At 34.7% G+C, this 21,921-nt stretch overlaps 1 protein-coding gene across 2 annotated transcripts in view; it reads right to left on the bottom strand.

Moving 5' to 3' along the window:
• Positions 1-21,921, bottom strand: part of usp22 (ubiquitin specific peptidase 22) — a 58,336-nt gene that overhangs the window by 14,261 nt on the left and 22,154 nt on the right. For both annotated transcript variants that reach the window (XM_048170176.1, XM_048170177.1), the window contains exons 3-5: positions 8,682-8,795; positions 7,274-7,375; positions 894-1,060 (exon numbers count right to left, since the gene is read on the bottom strand). In XM_048170176.1, coding sequence (XP_048026133.1) covers positions 894-1,060; positions 7,274-7,375; positions 8,682-8,795 — 383 coding nt within the window. The remainder of the gene's footprint in view (positions 1-893; positions 1,061-7,273; positions 7,376-8,681; positions 8,796-21,921) is intronic.

The following is a 21,921-nucleotide window of genomic DNA, read 5'->3' as shown; positions in this document are numbered from 1 at the left end:
AAATTCAGTAAAAATATTATATTAAAATAATATTATGCTATATAAAATAAAATTATTATATATAAAAGTATTATTATATTAAATACAATTGAAAATAGCCGTTTTCTATGGAAGCCCGTTTCCACCACAGTTGAGTAAAAATGTGTTAAGTCATTATTACGAGTCACCATTACTCCAGTCTTCAGTGTCACATGATCCTTCAGAAATCATTCTAATATGATGATTTGATGCTCAAGAAACATTTATGTGTTGAAAAAAGTTGTGCTGCTTAATATTTTTGTGGAAACCGGGATGCATTTCTATGTTCAGGATTCTGTGATGAACAGAAATTTCAAAAGAACAGCATTTATTTGACACAGAAATCTTTGGTAATATTAAAAAAATGTTTTTACTGTCACTTTTGATCAATTCAATGCATCTTTGCTGAATAAAAGTATTAATTTCTTTCAGAAAAATAGTACTGACCCCAAACTTTTGAATGGTAATGTATCCCGGTTTCTACAAAAATCTGAAGCAGCACAACTGTTTTCAACATTGATAATAATCAGAAATGTTTCTTGAGCAGCAAATCATCATATCAGAATGATTTCTGAAGGATCATGTGAGACTGAAGACTGGAGTAATGATGCTGAAAATTCAGCTTTGATCACTGGATATAAATTACATTTTAATATATATTCACATAGAAAACAGCTATTTTAAATTGTAATATTATTTTGATTTTTTTACTGTATTGTGATCAAATAAATGCAGCCTTGGTGTGCTGAAGTGATTTCTTTTAAAAACATAAAAAAAAAAAAACTTTTGACTGGTAGTCTGTGTGTGTATGTGTGTGTGAGGGTGTGTGTATATACATATTAATTAGTGTATGTGTGTGTTTGCAGAGCTCTCACCTCCTGAAAGAGCTGAGACATTTCACACACTAGGCAAGAGTTGGACTGCATCTCACACTTGTGTCTGTCGGACAGGAAGAAATCCCTCAGCAGCGGAGTGTGTGTGAGAGCCTGAACAATACAGTTCATAAAGCATGTGTTCCCAAGGTTTATCAAACCCCTCAATCCTGAAAGAGAGAACATAAAGTACAGAGAGCCTTAAAAATAAGGATAGACATTGAGTAATTTTGCAGTTGAGTACGCTAAAACATCACAAAGTTTTTAATTTATAACTTAATTTTTATAGTATTTTATTATTAATAATTTATATTTAGTCAAATGATAATATAAAGTAAAAGAATTAGAAGTATAAGTGTAGCTATTATTATAAAAAATAATAAAATCATTAATTATTATTATTATTATTATTATTATTATTATATCCTCCTGGGACCCAGAAATAGACTTTTGTCCCCTGTAGTGGACATTATATTTTAGTGATTTTCTCTGACATCATACATGTCACAGTGTCCTGTAAAGAGCACATTCAGGGCTTTGCAGAGATACCAAATCTTTAGAGGTTTCGCCATGACAACAACTCCTTGGTCTTTAAATATGACTGAAAATAAAAATTAGCACGCTTTAGCAATATTTTAGCAATATTTTGTAATTATTTAAATCTGATTTTCAAATTGTTTGTTATAAATCAACATCTCAGGAAAATGTTATGGGATCAAAATATGACTTTGTTACGAAACAGGACATTGATTTCATACATGTCCACTGTAGAGGACACCAGGACTTAACTCATGTTTATCAGGCATTTTGGGAGATACAACAAGTGAATAGGGAAAGAAAATATATAATCAATATTCCTATTAATTATTAGATATTAATATGAAAATGTTGCCAATTATTACTCCCATTATCACACTTCTTTTTTCATTGCATGTTGCTCCAAGAACACATTAATATGCAAATTAGATACAGTGAATAGATGCATTGTATTGAATGGGAAAACCCATGTATGGCTATTTTACCCACATATCGCATAAAGTAAAATAGTATATCAATTAATTCCATTATATCTTTTATAACATAGTTGAGAATCATCTTTATACAAAGTTTGGTTAAAAAAAAATCCTGAAGCCTAAACATTGGTGGTGATTAAAAAAAAATCCCTTTGTTTTTGCCTATACATGTCATTTCATGTCATTTTATTTTTAAAACATTTTATTTTTCTACAGAGAATAAAATAAAATGTTTAAAAAAAAAAATTTCTTCATTTGCTTCTTATGCTCTAAACAAACAATGTAATGACGTGAAAAAAATACTAAATTCAAAAAACTTTTTTTCTGTGTCTCAGAAAAAAAATGATATTAATGTATTGTTTACTCTCATCACAATTTTTATTATTCATTTATTATTTATACATTATTATTAATATTAACATCAATAACGGCAACATGTTTTATTCATTTACTGTTATCAACATTTTGTATTATATATATATATATATATATATATATATATATATATATATATATATATATATATATATATATATATATATATATATATATATATATATATATATATATATATGTGTGTATGTATGTATGTATTTATTTATTAGGGCTGTCAAACGATTAATCACGATTAATTGCATACAAAATGAAAGTTTGAGTTTGCCTAATATATGTGGGTGTACTGTGTGTAATTATTATGTATATATAAATACAAACACATACTTGTAAATATTTCTCAAATATATACATGGATGTGTATTTATTTATATTTTTATATAATTTATATTATATATAAAAACATTTTTTGTACATAAATAACATATTTCTCTTAAATATATACTAATATTAATTTGTGTATTTATATATACATATTAATTACACACATTACTCATACATATATTATACCAACTCAAACTTTTATTTTATATGCGATTAATCGTTTGACACACACATATACACATATACATATATACATATATATATATAAAATATTATACACTTTTATTAGCAGTTATTAAAACACTATTGTTAATTTACTTTGTATTTATTGTTCGTCAATTTTATTAATGAATTATTCATAAATAACAACAACAACATAAAATGAATGAATAAAATGCATTAAAGATTCAAAAATAATATTTTTTAAAAAATTGCACTTACCTGGAGGTTACATACATAGTAACCAATTTAAGTAATGTATATACAGACTAATAAAAGGGCATACAATGAAGAAATGAAGAAAAGTCGTTCTCAGTGTATTAGAGAGAATGTGTTCTGATGGCACAGGTCGCAGGGATACAATAACAGCAGTTTAACATACAGAGTTTCAATTCGATGGTTAAAATTGAGCAAAGCGATCCATTTTCACAATGTAAACGCCCTCGTCTCAATCTGAAGCGTATAACCCCAGAAGACTCTGCACGGCCAAACTCAGCTGGCCTCCCTCTCTGTCAGATAGAGTCACTTCCCTGCTGTGCTGACGAGGGCAGCCGTTCCCCTCCCGCTCGTACAGTTCGACGGGTTACAGGAGGCCCGTGAGCTTTGGGATGAGAGAACAGACGGCCTGTGCTCTCAAAGGGTGGCTAAACGCCTTCGACTGGCCCTGCTCCAAATCTACAGTGCTCAGACATCTGCTCCTCACGCTTCTCAGAGTTTAGTTAAAGGAAGGGATGGAGGACGAGGAGAAAAAGAGACGCGACCAAAACAAGTAGCCCTGCTGAAATGCCAACAGTGAGAAAACCTGGAAAGAGAGAGAGAGAGAGAGAGAGAGAGAAACACGTCCGGCCTCATCCCGCGCCTCCTGCGGCACTTTCAAGTGCTAATATTTTATTTATGCACACTAGTGATTGAACATCATATGTACGCCTGATCCAACGCGCAGCACATCACTGCTGACAGCGGCCCCCCGCTTCAGTCTCATCGCCGGACACGAGCGGAGCATCAGAACTAAATGCATGACATATACCGGGAAAATAAACTGTTTGTGCATCTCCTGGAACAACATGAGTTGTTTGTATGCACTGCTATCGTAAGTAACTGATTCCGGTTCGGTTAATGATTCTTTTGAGGAATATTTGATAGCATTTCAGATAATAGATAGTCCGCCTTAATTAGTAAACAATACTAAAACAACAACAACAAAAAAAATGTGATAATGGTAATTTAAGTTTGACATCACAACAAAACGTTAAGTTGTAAGCTATGCATTTGATTCATTAAAAATAACTAACTCAAAAGAGTCATGAATCATTTGGATCATGCTGTATGTTTTTGATTCACTATAAAACACTGGCTCTAAAAAGTAATTTGCTTGAGTATAGGACAAATCTGGGGTCCTGAGAGTCCCAAGTCTCGGTCACAAGTCCTGTTGTTCAACAACACATGCGACCATATTTGGCTAACGATGCTTTTAAGAAACACGCCCCTGGTTGTGATGTATGTTGTCGATTCACTATAAAGAACCAGTTCAAGAGTCATTTGGCTGGTCATGCTGTACATTTTTGATTCACTAAAATAGTTCTTGAACAAATGACTCTTTTGAACTCATTCTTGAACAAATTATGAAAATAACTCACTCTGGTCAAGCTGTATGATTTCGATTCACTATAAAGAATTGTATCATTAGTCATTAACTTGAGAATCAGTCTACACTGCTTGCGCTTTATGCATTGTATAAAGCATCAGTTCAAAAGAGTCATTTGTCCAGGAATCATTTGAATTACACTGGTCGAACTGTATGTTTGTGATTTACTATAAAAGAAATGACTCCGAGTCATTTGCTTGAGAATCAGCTGGCTCACATTGGTCGTGCTGTACGTTTTCAAATAAAAGGACTGGATCAAAAGAGTCATTTGCTAGAGAATCTGATTACTCTGGTTGTGCTGCATGCGTTTGATTCGCCAAAAAGAACCGGCTCAAAAGAGTCACTCAATTTGGGAATACGTCTACACTGCTCGAGCTTTGTGTGTGATTTACTAAAAACAACCAGCTCAAAAGAGTCATCCGTTCAGATATCGGTTTGATCATACTGGTCATGCTGTGTGTTTTTGATTCACCAAGAAGAACCAGTTCAAAAGAGTCATTTGCTTGAGAACTGGACTAATCTGGTTGTGATGTATGTTTTTGATTCTCTAAAAAGAACCAGCTCAAAAGAGTCACTCATTTGCTCCCACTTTGTGTATGATTCACTAAAAAGCAACTAGGTTAAAAGTCACTCATTTAGGAATCAGCTGGCTCACATTGGTCGCGCTGTATGTTTTCAATTCACTATAAAGAACTGGATCACACTGTGTGTTTTTGATTCACAAAAAGAGCCAGTTTAAAAAGAGCAATTGTTCAAGAATTGTTTGGATCACTCCAGTCATGACGTATATTTGTGGCTCACTATAAAGAATTGGCTCAAAAGAATCATTTGCTTGAGAATCTGACTACTCTGGTTGTGCTGTAATGTTTTTGATTCACTAAAAAGAACCAGTTCAAAAGAGTCATCCGTTCAGGAATCAGTTTGATCACACTGTGTGTTTTTGATTCACAAAAAGAGCCAGTTCAACAAGAGCCATTTGTTCAAGAATTGTTTGGATCACTCCAGTCATGAGGTATGTTTGTGACTCACTTTAAAGAATTGGCTCAAAAGAATCATTTGCTTGAGATTCAGACTACTCTGGTTGAGCTGTATGTTTTTGATTCACTAAAAAGAACCAGTTCAAAAGAGTCATCCGTTCAGGAATCAGTTTGATCATACTGGTCATGTTGTGTGTTTTTGATTCACCAAAAAGAACCAGTTCAAAAGAGTCATTTGCTTGAGAACTGGACTACTCTGGTTGTGCTGTATGTTTTTGATTCACTAAAAAGAATTGTCTGAAAAGAGTCACTCAATTTGGAAATCCTTCTATACTGCTCCCAACTTTGTATATGATTCACTAAAAAGAACCAGTTCAAAAGAGTCATTTGCCTGAGTACTGGACTACTCTGGTTGTGCTGTATGTTTTTGATTCGCTAAAAAGAACCAGCTCAAAAGATTCACGCATTTGCTCCCACTTTGTGTATGATTCCCTAAAAAGCAACTAGCTCAAAAGAGTCATTAGTTTTCAATTCACTATAAAGAACTGGATCAAAAGTGTCATTTGCTTGAGAATCTGACTACTCTGATTGTGCTGTATGTTTTTAATTCACTAAAAAGAACCAGTTCAAAAGAGTCATCCGTTCAGGAATCGGTTTGATCATACTGGTCATGTTGTGTGTTTTTGATTCACCAAAAAGAACCAGTTCAAAAGAGTCATTTGCTTGAGAACTGGACTACTCTGTTTGTGCTGTATGTTTTTGATTTGCTAAAAAGAATTGTCTGAAAAGAGTCACTCATTTTGGAAATCCTTCCATACTGCTCCCATATTTGTATATGATTCACTAAAAAGAACCGGCTCAAAAGAGTCATTCGTTCAGGAATCAATAGACTCACATAGGTTGTACAGTACATTTTCAATTCACTATAAAGAACTGGATCAAAAGAGTCATTTGTTCGGGAATTGTGCTATGCTATGCTTTACATTTAACGTCATTCAGTTTTTAGTTGTTTCAGAATAGAAATCAATTTGTATAAAAATTAAGTTTGTGCAAAATGATTTAGATTATTTCATTTTACTGTTGCTGAAGCCTAGCATCAAGCTCACAGCTGATTGCTCAATCTTAAATGAACACGCCGAGGTTCAGCTTTGACACTTCCAGCAGACACAGCCTCAAGCTGTTGTGTCGTGATTCGTTGTGTCACCGGACGCCTCCAGTGTAGTCAGAGCCTGTAAACCAACAGCCATCTCACACAATATCCATCTGAATTCATCATACATGGGCCATATTACGTTCTAAATGATCAATGGAAGTTCCGGCTCTCATATGGCTAATCGCATTAGTGCGTTTCTCTGGGCGTGAGAGAGGCTGGCGTTTAGCGCCTACACTGGGCCTGTGGTGCAGACATTTAACACCATTACTCCACTGCCAGGCCCTCTGACTGAGGGGAAACAGGCGAAAATGAGAGAAGGGAGAGAGCCGAACCTCTGAGGAGGAGAACCATTATTTCTCTAATGGCCAACGTCCATATCTCCTCATATTTGTGCGTGCACACACTTTATTCTCACTGCGCCATGGCATGCACACAGAAAAAAGAAAAAAAAAAATGGATGAAAAAACACTGAAACTGATGGCCAAGAAACAAAGAGTGGTCTTGGCTCCTGTGCAAACTGCAGTCTCCAGACAAAATCATTTGAACCCACTGGTTTTATACAGATGAGTTTTGGCAGAGCCCTAATCAACTGCTACATGCCGAGCTGTATTATTGAACAGAGTTTCAGAAATGTGGCCTATGGGAAATGAAGTTCTTACCGATGGTGCAGTTTGCTGTGATTTTTCTTCGTTTGGGGTTGTGTCGCAGCAACTCCAGTTCTCGTTTCGTAGGCTCCCACATTGAATATTTCTCTCCGATACCTGATGTTTTAGAGAATTGGCACATTATATTTCATGCAAATACATGCAAGACTTGTTACATTCAGTAAAGGTGCATTAAATTGAATAAAAGTGACACATTTCAAATAAACACTGTTCTTTTGAAATTTATATTCATCAAAGAATCCTAAACAAATGCATCACAGTTTCCACAAAAATCTGAAGCAGCACAAGTGTTTTCAACATTGATAATAACAGAGCATCAAATCAGCATCTTAGAATGATCTCTGAAGGATCATGTGACACTGAAGACTGGAGTAATGATGCTGAAAATTCAGCTTTGCATCACAGGAATAAATTACATTTTACAACATATTCACATAGAAAACAGCTATTTTAAATAGTAATAATATTTCATATGTTTGTGTAGTTTTCATCTAATATATGCACCTTTTTATGAGCAGAAGAGACTTCTTTTAAAAACATTAAAAATCTTACCAACTCAAATACTTAAATGGTAGTCTATATATTCTAGTATGACGTTTTCTAAAAAGTTTTAAATGGAGGTTTTATTCACTCACTCATTATTTACTCACTCACATTTACTCAAACCCATAATTTATTTTTCTGTGCAACACAGCAGACAACATTTTTGAAGAAAAAAAACGAAAAAGAAAGAAAAAAGTTGAGTCTACATGATGCAAGATGCTTTTTCGGTGTCAGTGGTATCTGTGAATGAACACAGGCTATGTTTAGAAAATAATAATACTTTTAGAACTTGACAAAAATAGTTAGAATGAAAAAGAACTGCAGATATAAAATCTCTTTTTGTGTTCCACAGTAAAATAACGGTTTGCAGGTTTATAACGAAATACTGATAGAGTTGAAACTTTTGAGTCGAATTATACTTTTTGCATACAGGATTATTACACAGGACATATTTTTGGATTTCATAAACTCTGCACATAAGAAATGTTGAGGTTTGAAAACTTTCAGGATTCAAAATGCAAATTGCCAGTGATGATGTGATGTCATTGCAAGTCTGAAAACTAAACTTTCGTAAAACTTGAACGCTATTATTTTGAGGCCTTGCAAACAACAGCAAATGCAAACCTAGTTTAGGATTATGCTACATGTTGCATGTCACACTTATGCATATTCAATAGCAAGCTTAAGAAAATAATGAAAAATTAGCTCTTATCAGCGGCACAAACAAAACACACACTCTTGGCCTCCTGTGGCTCGCAAAACAACAGTGTTGAATATTAATTTTCTGAATTAATGGCCCTTAAGCCACAGGCAAAGTCGAACTGCATTATGCGAGAAAGGCTTCGTAAGAGGAACCCACCTTGCAATTTCCACGCTTTTCTTTGTTCTTCTTTGGCAATCTGCTCCATGTCTTTGTCGTATATGTAGTCTTGGCACACAAAGCAATATATTCCACCATACAAAAGGTCTATAGCTGAATAAGAGAAGGAGAGAAAGAAAAACAGAGGAAGGAAAGGACCTATTAGAGACCTTTTGGAGAAGTTGACGTTTGCATCTTCCCGTATCTGCCCTGTAAATATGGATGAGGCATTAAGGAAACATCCCAAGCATTGCTCAGTGCAGCAAATCTGCCTCCTTTAATAAGTGATGGGAATAATAATTAGAGTGCAGCACAGCGAACATCCATCGCCGCTTGTGCCACAATATCGTGTCCTCTGTGAAATGTCATGGAGAGCTCTGTGATTTCAATTGCTTTTACCTGTCAGCTTCTTCTTGCCCTGACTGATGCTATAGCTGTGAATGAGGAGAATTATTTAGGAATTATCATTCTCTGATGCTCATTCAGTGCACTGTGAAAAGGGAAAAAAAAAGAAAAAAAAAAAAAAAGACTAATTTTAACTGTAAATGACTATAAAAATGCTACAGTGAAAACGGCAAATTCCTTTATTCTATATGGAGAAAAACTAATATCTAGCCATTACATTTCATGTAATTTTACAGTAAACTACTGTTTTTGCATTAAACAAATCTTTTTTAACATTATAAATGACTTTACTGTCACTTTTGTCACTTATTTCAAATAAATGTTGTTCTTCACAACTGTTTTTGACATTGATAATAATCAGAAATGTTTCTTGGGCAGCAAATCATCATATTAGTATGGTTTCTGAAGGATCATGTGACACTGAAGACTGGAGTAATGATGCTGAAAATTCAGCTTTGATCACAGGAATAAATTACATTTTACAACATATTCACATAGAAAATGGTTATTTTAAATTCTAATAATATTTCACAATATTTTTACTGTATTTTTGATCAAATAAATGCAGCCTTCGTGTGACATTTTTTTAAAACAAATCATGTTTATATCCATTTTTGGAAGTAAAAAAGAACAAATCCTCTTATTTACAGCGAAAGCTGTAAACATTTCCAATTCTGTGACACACTTCATATTTGATGGTTTTTCATTTTCATAATTATGTTCCTTCTTAGTTTTTTGTTATCAGTTATATCCAAATTAGGGTTTTAAGTTACATTGAATGTTTTTAAATTAATGTTTATTGCATTATTTTAGCGTTGTGTGTTATGATCAGGGTTCTAAATTAACACCCGCCTCTCGCTGTAAAATTCATTTTGGCAGGTGTTAATAAAAACGTACTAGCCAGTTTGGCCGGTGATGCATGAGTATCTCTTCTGTATGTGCGGTCAAGCCTTTTCTCATTCGAGTTGCCAGATCTTGGTAGAAAAATCAGCGAACAAGAATAAACCCATAATAAACCTAAATAAATCCAAATGCTTTATGCTGAAAATTAGGGATGGGCATTTTTCCAAAATATTGTATTCGAATATTTGGGCTCGTAAAAAAACGAATATTCGAATATTTGTTTATTTAAATTACCTTAAACAAGAAGGACTTTATTTTATTTTTAATTCATCAAGAGTTTGTAACCATTTCTGAACAAGCTTACGATTAGGCAATATACACAACAAGCTTACGTTATATCTTAAGGTTTTCTTTTAGTTTAAAGCATTAAACAATTTGTGCAAAAAAAATATATATATATATATATATATATATATATTATATATTATATATTATATATATATATATATATATATATATATATAGATAGATAGAACAAAAGAATTTAGGCTCAAGCAACGCAAACGGGAAAAACGCTTATAAAGCAGACAGTGCCAGTTATCGTACAAAACGTACATAATACACTCGAGACAGTAGCCTATGGTTATCGTATTCATATTGTTTCACATGTTCATGTTGAGAAAAACAATAATATTATCCACATGCTTGGGTGAGAAAACGAGCCGCACTGACAGACGTTGCAGAAACAAGATAACGATAATACAAAACGGTATGCTAAGTTTCTAACAGTAGCACTTTGTGTTTTCTGTTCGTAAATATATCTCCCTCGACGAAATTTAAAGGAAGCATATGTCTCAAAATCATTTTGCTATCAGATAAGTTATCTTCTCAGCTCATTCAGGGTATAGCTGCGCTTAGTCTACCTGTCGTGAATGCAGTGATGGACAGCTGTCTTTCCTCATTTCATGTGCTTTCTCAATATGGTGGTGATATTATGATAACTCAGTTTCATTAATTCATTTGATCAAAAGTAATTCCATTGTGTAAGATCATTTTCATCCAAGTAATTCCAAACTTCGCGTGGCAGACGACAATATTATGTGAAGATCAAATAAAATGAACTTGTTAAACACGCTCCACAGCGCCACCTGGTGCATTTAGTTATAACTGCGAGTTTTAGTGCTTAGGATTTATCATGGATTCACTGCATTTACGGCCAGCAAAGCAACATAGTAAAATTCGAATAGTATTTTTATTTTTCGAATATTAATTACAGAACGAATATTCGAATATTCGACTATTTGTGCACACACCTACTGAAAATAAGACCAAAATATCGCGATCACGTCTGCTCACTTTAATAACTCAAACCCGTTCGCTTTATGAGACGAGCTTAAACGACAAGCCCAAATACGCTTATAATGAGTGATCATGGCAACACGCAAAGAGCGCGCTCTATGTGAACAGGCTGTACAAGCATAAACGAATCACAATGCCTCCGTCGAATGTGTAACGTTAGTGTGTTAAATTGCTGAAAATAACGAGTGCTTTGTCACTTTAATATTACTTTAGTCACGATAACGGACACCAAACACGAGAGACGCCAGAACGTCGCTATGGTTTCCAAACTGTCAATCATCGCATTTTCGAGAGCGAGTCGTGTTCCGTACACACATGTAACGATAATTTAGGGGATTCACTCCCGCATTTAAATGTGATCGTCACTCCTGAAACGTACAGTGTGTACGTGGCTGCGCGCAAACATGGAACAAAAGGAACCGAGGGTGGCTCAGATTCTGATGGCACCTCTGAAGAAGAAGAAAAGCTCTGAAGACATGTGATTCAAATGATAGATGAAATTTTTGCACTTTCTGTGCATATTTTGTTGTATGCATTGTACTTTATATGTGTTTTTCCATGCCAACAATGTTAATAAAATGATCAAATGCATTCAGTGGCACTCATAATTTCTCATTTTCACCGGAAAAAAATTTGGCTAGAGGAAATTCTGATTTGGATGGTTGGATGGTGATCAAAAAAGTTAATTTAGAACCCTGGTTATGATGATGGTGTTTTGTATTGTTTTCTGCACCTTCTATATATTAGTATTTACCTCAGCCTATGGAAAAGCTACTTGTGATGAACTCTGATTCATCATATTTCATTCTCACTAACAATGGTGTTGTTAAAGTTAGTGTCAGTATATGTTGAAGGTAATGCAGGTTTTAGCAGCAGTGTGGCCTTGCTATTTCAGCATAAAAGGCCTTGGATTTACCAGTAATATATATATATTTTTTGTACACATTGCAGTTTTAAACGTACAGGTTGTTCTGTACACATGTACATTTTCACTGTGTTTTTACAGCATTATGGCGGCAATTATTCTGTAAAAATGACATGATTTTTTCAGTTCGCTATTCGTCCATTTCTCCAACCCTGCATTTGCAGTACCTGTTTTTCAGTTCCCATGGCAACCTGATGATGGTCTGTTTCACACAGACGCACTAAATGTTCGCAGGTGGAGCGAAGCAGTGGGTACCGGCTTCTATTTGTGACACGACACTAATGCACAGCCTGGCACAAGCCGCCGACAGGTGCTCGGACTATGAAGCTTTTAGTGGCTTTCAGTGCAGAGCGACCAGCGCCTGAATGTTTGCACGGCTATTTTCAGTTATTGCAAAGGGACAGAAGTCTTATTGTGTGTGATAGCTGAACAATCAGCACAGGCTTGTGGTAAATCTGCTCAAAACCGACCCCTTTTTACTTTCTAAATTAATGTGTTTAGTCTCATTGTGCATGATTATTATTTACAGTATTAGTGCAAGATGAGAAATGCATTGCATCATTTTTAATTAAAATGCAATGAAATCTAATATTTAAAATAATATTAGCCAATATTATCATATACTAATGACCACAAAAATATTAAACGATCTTTGTTATTTCCCATTGAAATATTTCTGTCACACTCACAAATGCATGTCATTATGGAAGTTAAATGCATTCTGCTGTTGTCTATTTTTGTATAAAGGCATTCTGCGATTGATATTTTCACGACAATACATTCCTATTAAACTATAATCCTGTTCACACCATCCATGATGCACTAGATTCATTCAAACTTACGTTAATGGTAGCACTTTACAAGAGGGTTCACTTCATTATCTATCATGAACTAACACTATATTTTGCAGCATTTACAGAATCTAGGTTGATGTTAGTTATAATAGTTAATATAAACATGACTTAAAATGTTATATTTAGAATTAATCTTAACCTAGATTAATAAAGCATGATGCTAACATGCCGTCCTAGGATAGTCAGTATGCTTTACTAGTGATAGAAAACTTAAATACTGTCTTATTGTACAAAAGTCTTCACCCCCTCAATGAAAGTCTATGTCTAAGTATGTCAAACCAACCTAATAATACCAAAATATCTGTTTATTTTAGGTGCAATATTTTACCTTATTCATTGTAATGTGTTACCATTTTATTTCAATAATACTATTTTCCCCATTTTTCTTGGCACTAATCTTACCATGGTAAATGTAGCATACAATAAAAGCAATCGTAACTTTAAAGTGTCATGAAATCCCGTTTTAGCACAGGTTGTTCAGAGCGATATTCTTTGTTGTATTTTGTCAAAATAACTTTCATTTGGAATTATTCAGCTTTTAAGAACAAACAGAAGAGATGCCGGTTTCTCCGGTAGTGGGCGGAATTAATATGCAAACGACAATCTCATTGGCTGGCGCTCATCTATTACTGTCCCTGTTTTGATTTCAGCAAATCAGTTCAAGCGAACGCTGGCAACATGATTAATATTCATGAACCCAGCAGCTCATCAATCCTTAGTGCATTGTATGTTGTTATTATCTTTTAATAATAATAATAATAATAATAATAATTACTATTATCTATTTTTTTACAGAAACACTGAATGACAATATCTTAAGCACCACCAGCAGTCTAAAGTTCAGTTAAAATGACAAATATGCATTCATACATGGTTACCAAGTTTTAGTTCTAATTACTAAAGTTCTATCATAATATATTGCTTGATTGACTGATATTAAGAGTGTACGTTCAGATATTTAAAAAGCTGTGCCATTTTACAAAGATAAGCTGATTTGGTGGTTTCATATATATATATAATGTTAATTATTTTTTATATATATATAAATAATAATAATAATAATAATAATAATAATAATAATAATAATAATAATAATAATAATATTATATATATATATATATATATATATATATATATATATATATATATGTCTGGCAATTAAAAAAATTACTTGCCAATGGCGATTCTATTGCCAAGGTATGTGTAGAGGGTTGACACAGAAAGAATGAAGGCATATTAAATGTATTTTTTAAACCATCAAAATGTTAAACACTGTGACTCGTGCATGATAGCTTTAAACAGTATTTAGATTAGACAAGTAGAAAAGAGAGAAGTTGCACAAGAGAATGAGGTGGGGTTGCATGATGCACACACACTCACACATCAGATGAATAAACCAAAAGCATAGCAGGCCTTCAGGTAACCATGGGAACCAGCGCAGGAAAAAAGAGGAAAGAACACCGAGATCAATCCTGACAAGTGTGAGCCGACAAAACAGCTACGGCAAATAGAGGGCGAACAGCACAATGTAATCTAAATAAATCGCAACAACAGAGATGCACAAAAAAATGCAGCGGATAGAAACGGTGGCTCATTCAGACTTAATTACTCCCCGTTCGTCTTTGGAGAATAATCACAGTTTTCCTCCTCGGGAGTGGCGCGCTCATTCACAGATATCCCTTGTATGGAGACTAACCTAATTAAATGTTCAATCAAACTCCAAGGGGAACACGGGGTGTAAAGACTGAGCGACGCCTCGACGCCACCTGGGAAACGCAGCGAGACTCCAGCGATCGGTTTAACGTCTCTGTAACATGATACTGCGGATACACCGTGATGCCTACGGCATGATGAATGATAAATCATCACCTGGAGTAAAACAAATCACACTGGACCAGTGCCAAGGGACTCGGATTTGTTGACAAACACACAAAAAAAAATTACTAAAACTTGAACTACAATGAAAGTTGAATTTAATGTGGTTAAAAAGTAACACTGTATAAAAGGGCCTAGATCACATAATTTTCACATCTTTTATGGAGTTTTTGTCTACTGAAAGTTTTATTTTTTGGAAAGATATTTCATCTAGGGCTGGGCGATATATCGAATATTAGCGATAATATCGCAATAATTTAGACGACGATGTAAAATTTGAAAATATCACGAATATTTCAAATTCAAGCATACTTTCCCAATATTACATCCCCTTACATATTACCGCTAGACTATATTAGACTATGAACACACAGATGTGGAAAGAGACCCGGGAGGGGATGATGAATTGGTCTCCAAAAGGAATGCACAATCTGTAATATGTGGGTGGTTTGGTTTTCAGATAACAGATACCAATCAAAATACCGTCATTTGTAAGGTGTGCAAGATAATAGCTACAAAGGGTGGTAGCACCACTAATCTCTTTCATCACCTCGAGCAGCATCCTGTGCAGTACGAGCAATGCTTGAAACACCGTGAGCCACCATCACTAGACTCGGCCGATACAATCTGGTAGGCATGGCGTCCCTAAACAAATAAAGCTGGTCGATTCATTCTCCTCTTGCGGTGTGCCATATGCGAGAAATAGTAAAAAGTGGGAAGAAATTACATCGGCGGTCACGTTTCACGTAGCCAAAGATATGATACCTCTCAGTACCGTGGAAAAACCTGGCTTCAAACGGCTGCTAAAGACAATCGATACAATTTGCCTTGCCGTAAATATTTGTGCTCCTGAAACTGTATTTTAAAGTTCACGAACAGCTGTCACTGAAGCTTTCTCAGATAACGCGCTTCGCAACCACTGCCGATCTATGGATGAGCTGAACCTGCGAACCCTACATCAGTCTTACCATTCATTTTATTGATGGCTGGGAGCTGAAATCTGCTTGTGAAATGCACTTTCTGTACTTGTTTTGCACTACTTCAGTTCAGTTACATTTACATGTGTTCACTTAATGAAAAGCAGTAAGTGATAATTTATCACTTACACAGTCATGTTTTTTATTATTTAAAAGCAAATGCAAACATATCGAGATGCATATCGAATATCGTAAAAATTCATGATATCGAGATTTATATATTTTATATATTGCCCAGCCCTGATTTCATCAGCTGAACAATCGGATTGTTGTTAAACAACAGTAAAATCCATTGAACGCACTGTATGTGAAAACTGAACTGAGTATGGCGAATAAAGTCTACAGTAAATCAATGAAACTAAAGCAAGATTGCATTATTTAATGTATTTATCATGTATTATCAAAGTCCCTTTAAGATTTTTGAAACGCCTCTCAGGCATGCAAGTGCCGCTCCTATCTCTTTAAATGGGGAAACATCAAATTCTCCAAAGCTGTTCACCATTAAATTTCATATTTGAAATCACCTGACAACAACTGTCTCATAAATTTTGTTTCTAAATGCTCAAATCATGACAAAAATAAATAAATAAAAATAAATAAATAAATAAATAAATAAATAAAATCAAGCTAATGCGCCTGTGCAGTCCTAAGTGCGCATCTCTATAGGAAGCGAGCGTCTGACTATAGACTAAGGATGGGCAATTTTTTTTTGTCAATTTTTTATTTCAATCATCGATAGGTTTCAAAAACGAGTAATCAAGTACTCGGGGGCGGGGCGTGTGTGCGGGGGGGCGGGGCATGGCCATCATGGAGATAATGAAAATATCTGAAGACTGTTAGGAAAACGAATGTTAAAAAAAAAAATATGACATGAAAACATGATTAGAACACTGTTGGATTGATTATGATGCAGCAATGTTATTAATAAGGAAGCATCTAAAAGGAATACCAATAAACTGAAGCCCGTTCTATGGCACATCCTATGATATTAATCAGATAACTTAGATACATAATATAGACGTGACATTACAACTTGTATTGGCACAAAAGAATGCAAATGCCAGTGAACGTTAAAGGAACAGTCCACTTTTTTTGAAAATAGGCTCATTTTCCAACTCCCCTAGAGTTAAACAGTTGAGTTTTACCATTTTCAAATCCATTCAGCCGATCTCCGGTTCTGGCGGTACCACTTTTAGCATAGCTTAGCATAGTTCATTGAATCTGATTAGACCGTTAGCATCTCGCTCAAAAATGACCAAAGAGTTTCAATATTTTTCCTATTTAAAACTTGACTCTTCTGTAGTTACATCGTGTACTAAGACTGACTGAAAATGAAAAGTTGCGATTTTCTAGCCTGATATGACTAGGAACTATACTCTCATTCTGGCGTAATAATCAAGGAACTTTGCTGCCGTTCCATGGCTGCAGCAGTGCAATGATATTACGCAGCGCCTGTGAGCCCCTGCTTGCACAGGGAGCGTGCCTTGTAACCATGGAGACGTTTGTGAGAGGCGCTGCGTAATATCATTGCGCCTGCTGCAGCCATGGAACGGCAGCAAAGTTCCTTGATTATTACGCCAGAATGAGAGTATAGTTCCTAGTCATATCAGGCTAGAAAATCGCAACTTTTCAGTTTCAGTCAGTCTTAGTACACGATGTAACTACAGAAGAGTCAAGTTTTAAATAGGAATAATATTGAAACTCTTGAGTCATTTTTGAGCGAGATGCTAACGGTCTAATCAGATTCAATGAACTATGCTAAGCTATGCTAAAAGTGGTACCGCCAGAACCGGAGATCGGCTGAATGGATTCGAAAATGGTAAAACTCAACTGTTTAACTCTAGGGGAGTTGGAAAATGAGCCTATTTTCAAAAAAACTGGACTGTTCCTTTAAGTTACGCGCTATAGCGGGAGTGAGAGAGAGAGTAAGAGAGAGCTCCCGCCGAGATGCGCACAGAACTTACTGTAGATTTCTATAAAGTTCTCATTATAATGCTATGTTTATGGCAGATCTGTGCTTTATTTTCATCTACATGATTAAGTGATTCCATGAATCGCCTGCGCGTTTTCGAATTATATGAATTATGCCATTGAACAAATATGACGATAAAAGCACTGCTGCATTATTATAACATCATTATTTTTTATTTTTTTTAAAAGAAACATCTAAAAGCAATGACCGTCTCAAATAACTCAGATAGTCAATATCGGGCACTGCCGAGCATCAAACTAGCATGTTAATAAATGTTGATATCCCGACCTAGCAATTACAACTTTCATCTGCAAAAGGTTTGCGAATGAAAACGTGAGCTTATTTTCATCAATCTTGTCAAAGTGAAGCCAGACATCACTACGTGACTTCGAGGCCATTCTCTCTCTTCTCACGTCTTTTGACGCATGCGGTGGAAAGCTGAACAATCAGAGCTCAAGTGCTGCTATAACCAAAAAACAAACAAACAAAAACATTTTGATCATCGTTTACATGATCGATCGTCGCTGTCACGGTCAAGTACTCGATCGCTGTAGCACATCCCTACTATAGACTATTACCAGTCGGCAAATGGCTATAAATTAGAAGGCAGGACTTATGCTGAAACCCCTCCTTTCTGAGAGCCTGCTCTGCTCTGATTGGTCAGATGGCCCAGTCAGTTGTGATTGGTCGACTGCTTACGGTGCGTGTGCTGTGGCTGATTTCCAGTTTGTTTTTCTTGTTTTTTAAACCCTTCCCTCAGTCTCGTTGACTTGGATGTACGAGTGCCCACTAAAAGCATCTCATTTCAGATCAATTGCACACGACTATCTTTACTTTAATGTTATGAACAGCAGCTACGCTAATTATTCTCCAGTTTGGATCCAGCCTCTTAAGAAGATCTCAGATGACCAACACCTATGAAGAGACGGCACCAACTCCTGCAAGGACTTCAGAAGATGCAATCATCTGGATCAACATGCACATTCCCAAATTTCTATATATCCTAATTATTGTTAATATGTAATTCATTTTTCCAGGAGCTCACTGCTTCTACCTTCAGTTAAACTGCTAACAGTGATTGTAAATTAATTGCCTAATTATTTGCTAACTTCATTCTTTAAATTGTAATGTTGACATGCATTCTCTGTAAAGCTGCTTTGAAACAATATGTATCGTGAAAAGCTCTGTACAAAATAAATGTGAATTGAAATGAATTGAATACTGGAGGAACCTTTGCAATGGGCTGAACTGGTCCTAAGCCCTTGATCACTAGGAATCCGCTATGGAGTTAATTTTTAATTTTATTTTTTTCCCTTAGGAAATTGTTTAATGCAGCATTTTATGTGTATATAGGCGTGTTTGATTTGTTTTAAATGTGCAAAAAAAATATAATATAATCACAGAGTTGTTTGTGGTGGGGTAAATTAAACGTGATATGCGGTGACCTCACAATTGTGTTGCATTGTGGTATATGGAGCTGCCTGAAGTGTACATATGAAGTCAAAATTGAGGAAGCAAGGATCTGTCCATATAAACTTCCCTCATCCACTACACAAAGTGAAGATACACAGCGATACGATCAGTAACGATGGCATCGGTTTTACCATATTAATCTCATCCTTAAGAAGTGCATCACAGGGGATTTGCTTTGGCAATTCAACATGAACAACACAAATCAAACTTTTCCAGTCTCAACCAACTTTCAGCCAATGAATTATGCAAATTAGTTATAACCCTGCAGAGGTTCGAGCAGGAAGTGAGACTGGAATTACTGATGACTTGTTTCAGGCAGTTCAGAATCGATTATTTCTTTTGGGAAACAATCATTTTTAACTGTCCAGTTGCTAAAGTGCATAATTAGTTAACTTTAAATTGGTCTTTCTTTACTAAAACAACTGATGTACAGAATCTGGATTACATTTTTTCCATTTTCAATAATGCATTTCACTCTGGTGTGTGAATCTGTGGCTATTTTCATGGCATTGCAAACTATTGTAAAGAACTTGGATTTGTAATTGAACAAGAAACTTGTTCAAGTAATCAGTGACATGAAGACGCTTAAACGGGTGACAAAGTCCAACAGTAAAACACTATGAGTCAGTGCGGCCATGTTTTCCTCTCCGATTTTAGCTTCTTTATTGACTGTTCATGCCATCTGTGACAAAGACTGCCAACTGCGTTACAGAAAGAATGCTCTTGCTCTCCTTTTCAAAAATAAAGCTAATTTTGGATATTTCAAAATAACACCACCACTTTTCTGGCCTACTTTTGAACATAAATGTTTTAATATCTTTTTGAGCACAAACTCCTTGGTATGAAAACCTACAACATTCTTTTTAATGAATTTCTTTAATCTACAATGTTTTAATGTATTTAGTTATTTGTATTGGGAGTAACCCCCAAGCAACGTTCTCAAGTTATAGATATTTGGCTTTTTTTTTGCGCGTCGTATCATGGGTGGGTCTTCCTCTATGAAAACACAAGAGGAAATCCTAAAAGATGGCAGACAGAGATGGCAGCTTCATATCTCTAGGTAGAAACTAATTAAATTCATTACGTAAAGCTCAGGGGTGATTTGGAAAAACCCAAAACCTATGAAACAGGTGGGTGATGAACTCTAAGCCATCGCTGGAAGCAAACACTGCAAGTCACACAGAGTCAGGGACTATTATCCCCTCGCACACTATAATTACCCACATTCCCGTCTGTTTGCGCTTCTTATTTGTTTGTTGTCGGAGGGTGGCACCCCTCCTCATTAAAACAGAGGGGATAATTACATGCCACCGATGCATTAAGAAGCTGGGAGATTTCCAAGACCCCATCCAAACATTCACAGCCGGATTTGTGCACTTGCTGCCTCTTGCTTGCGAATACGATCAGAAAAGCTTTTTTATGGCTTTTGGAGCTTTTGGATTTTGGTGAAAGTATGGCTGGGGTATTTAATTAAACCAGAATATCTCTATTCTGCATTCAGTATTCCACGGCATGGAAAACACGGACATAATCAACGGAACCCAGTCACAGAAACGGAATTTACTGTACAAACGTGTAACATGGAATGTCACAGAATTTGGCAAATTTTGGATGAATATATTAAAAGTAGGGTTGTACAATTAATTAAATCATGATATTTAAAAAATGGACTAGTGTCTGTGAATATTAAAGAAACTCAAAGTTCAACTTGAAGAAATTATGACAAATATATTTGTAACACTTTACAATAGTCTCACTTGTTAACATTAGTTAATGCATTAACTAACAATGAGCAATATATTCTCACAGCATTTATTAACTCTTGTTAATATTAGTTAATACAAATGTTCATATTAGTTCAAAGTGCATTAATAATGTATTAGTAAATGTAGATATTAACTAACTAAGATTAATAAATGCTGTAGAAGTTGTGTTAACTGTAGTTAACTAATGTCAACAAATGTAACCTTATTCTAAGATATTAACAATATCTGACTATTGTACAGTAGAATGTATTTCTCAAAGTAATAATAATAATAAACCTTTTATTTAGGAGTATCATAATTTTTCTTCCATGTTTTAAACTTTAAACTGTAAATAATAAATACAGGAAATTTAAAACAGACAACAGAACAGAATTTCTGAAAAACAAATACAAATTTTACTAAATTATTAAGTTGTTAAAGTTGATTAGGTATGCTTTTTGATTATTAAAATGTAATTAAACCATTAAAAAAAAAAAAAAAATCCAGAAATATTTAAACAGAAAACATGAAATTTTGTGGCCCAAAAATGTAATTTCTTGTTAATTGTTGTTAAATTGTAAACGTTTCATAATTTCAAATAATTAGACATGTTTCTTGATTAATAAAATTTAATTTAACCATTAAAACAGAATCCAGAAAAATGAAAACTACAAAAAAAAAAAAAAAAAAAAAGCATTTTGTAGGGCCCTAAAAACGTCATTTTTATAAAAACATTTAATAAATCATATTAAATTGTATACGTTTCATGATTTCTATTAATTAAACATGCTTTTTAATTAAGAAAATTTAAT

Source organism: Megalobrama amblycephala, linkage group LG20 (assembly GCF_018812025.1).
Source record: "Megalobrama amblycephala isolate DHTTF-2021 linkage group LG20, ASM1881202v1, whole genome shotgun sequence".
In the NCBI taxonomy this organism is placed as follows: Eukaryota; Metazoa; Chordata; class Actinopteri; order Cypriniformes; family Xenocyprididae; genus Megalobrama; species Megalobrama amblycephala.
Note: the sequence above shows the minus strand (reverse complement) of the source record. Positions and strands in the feature narration are given on the sequence as shown.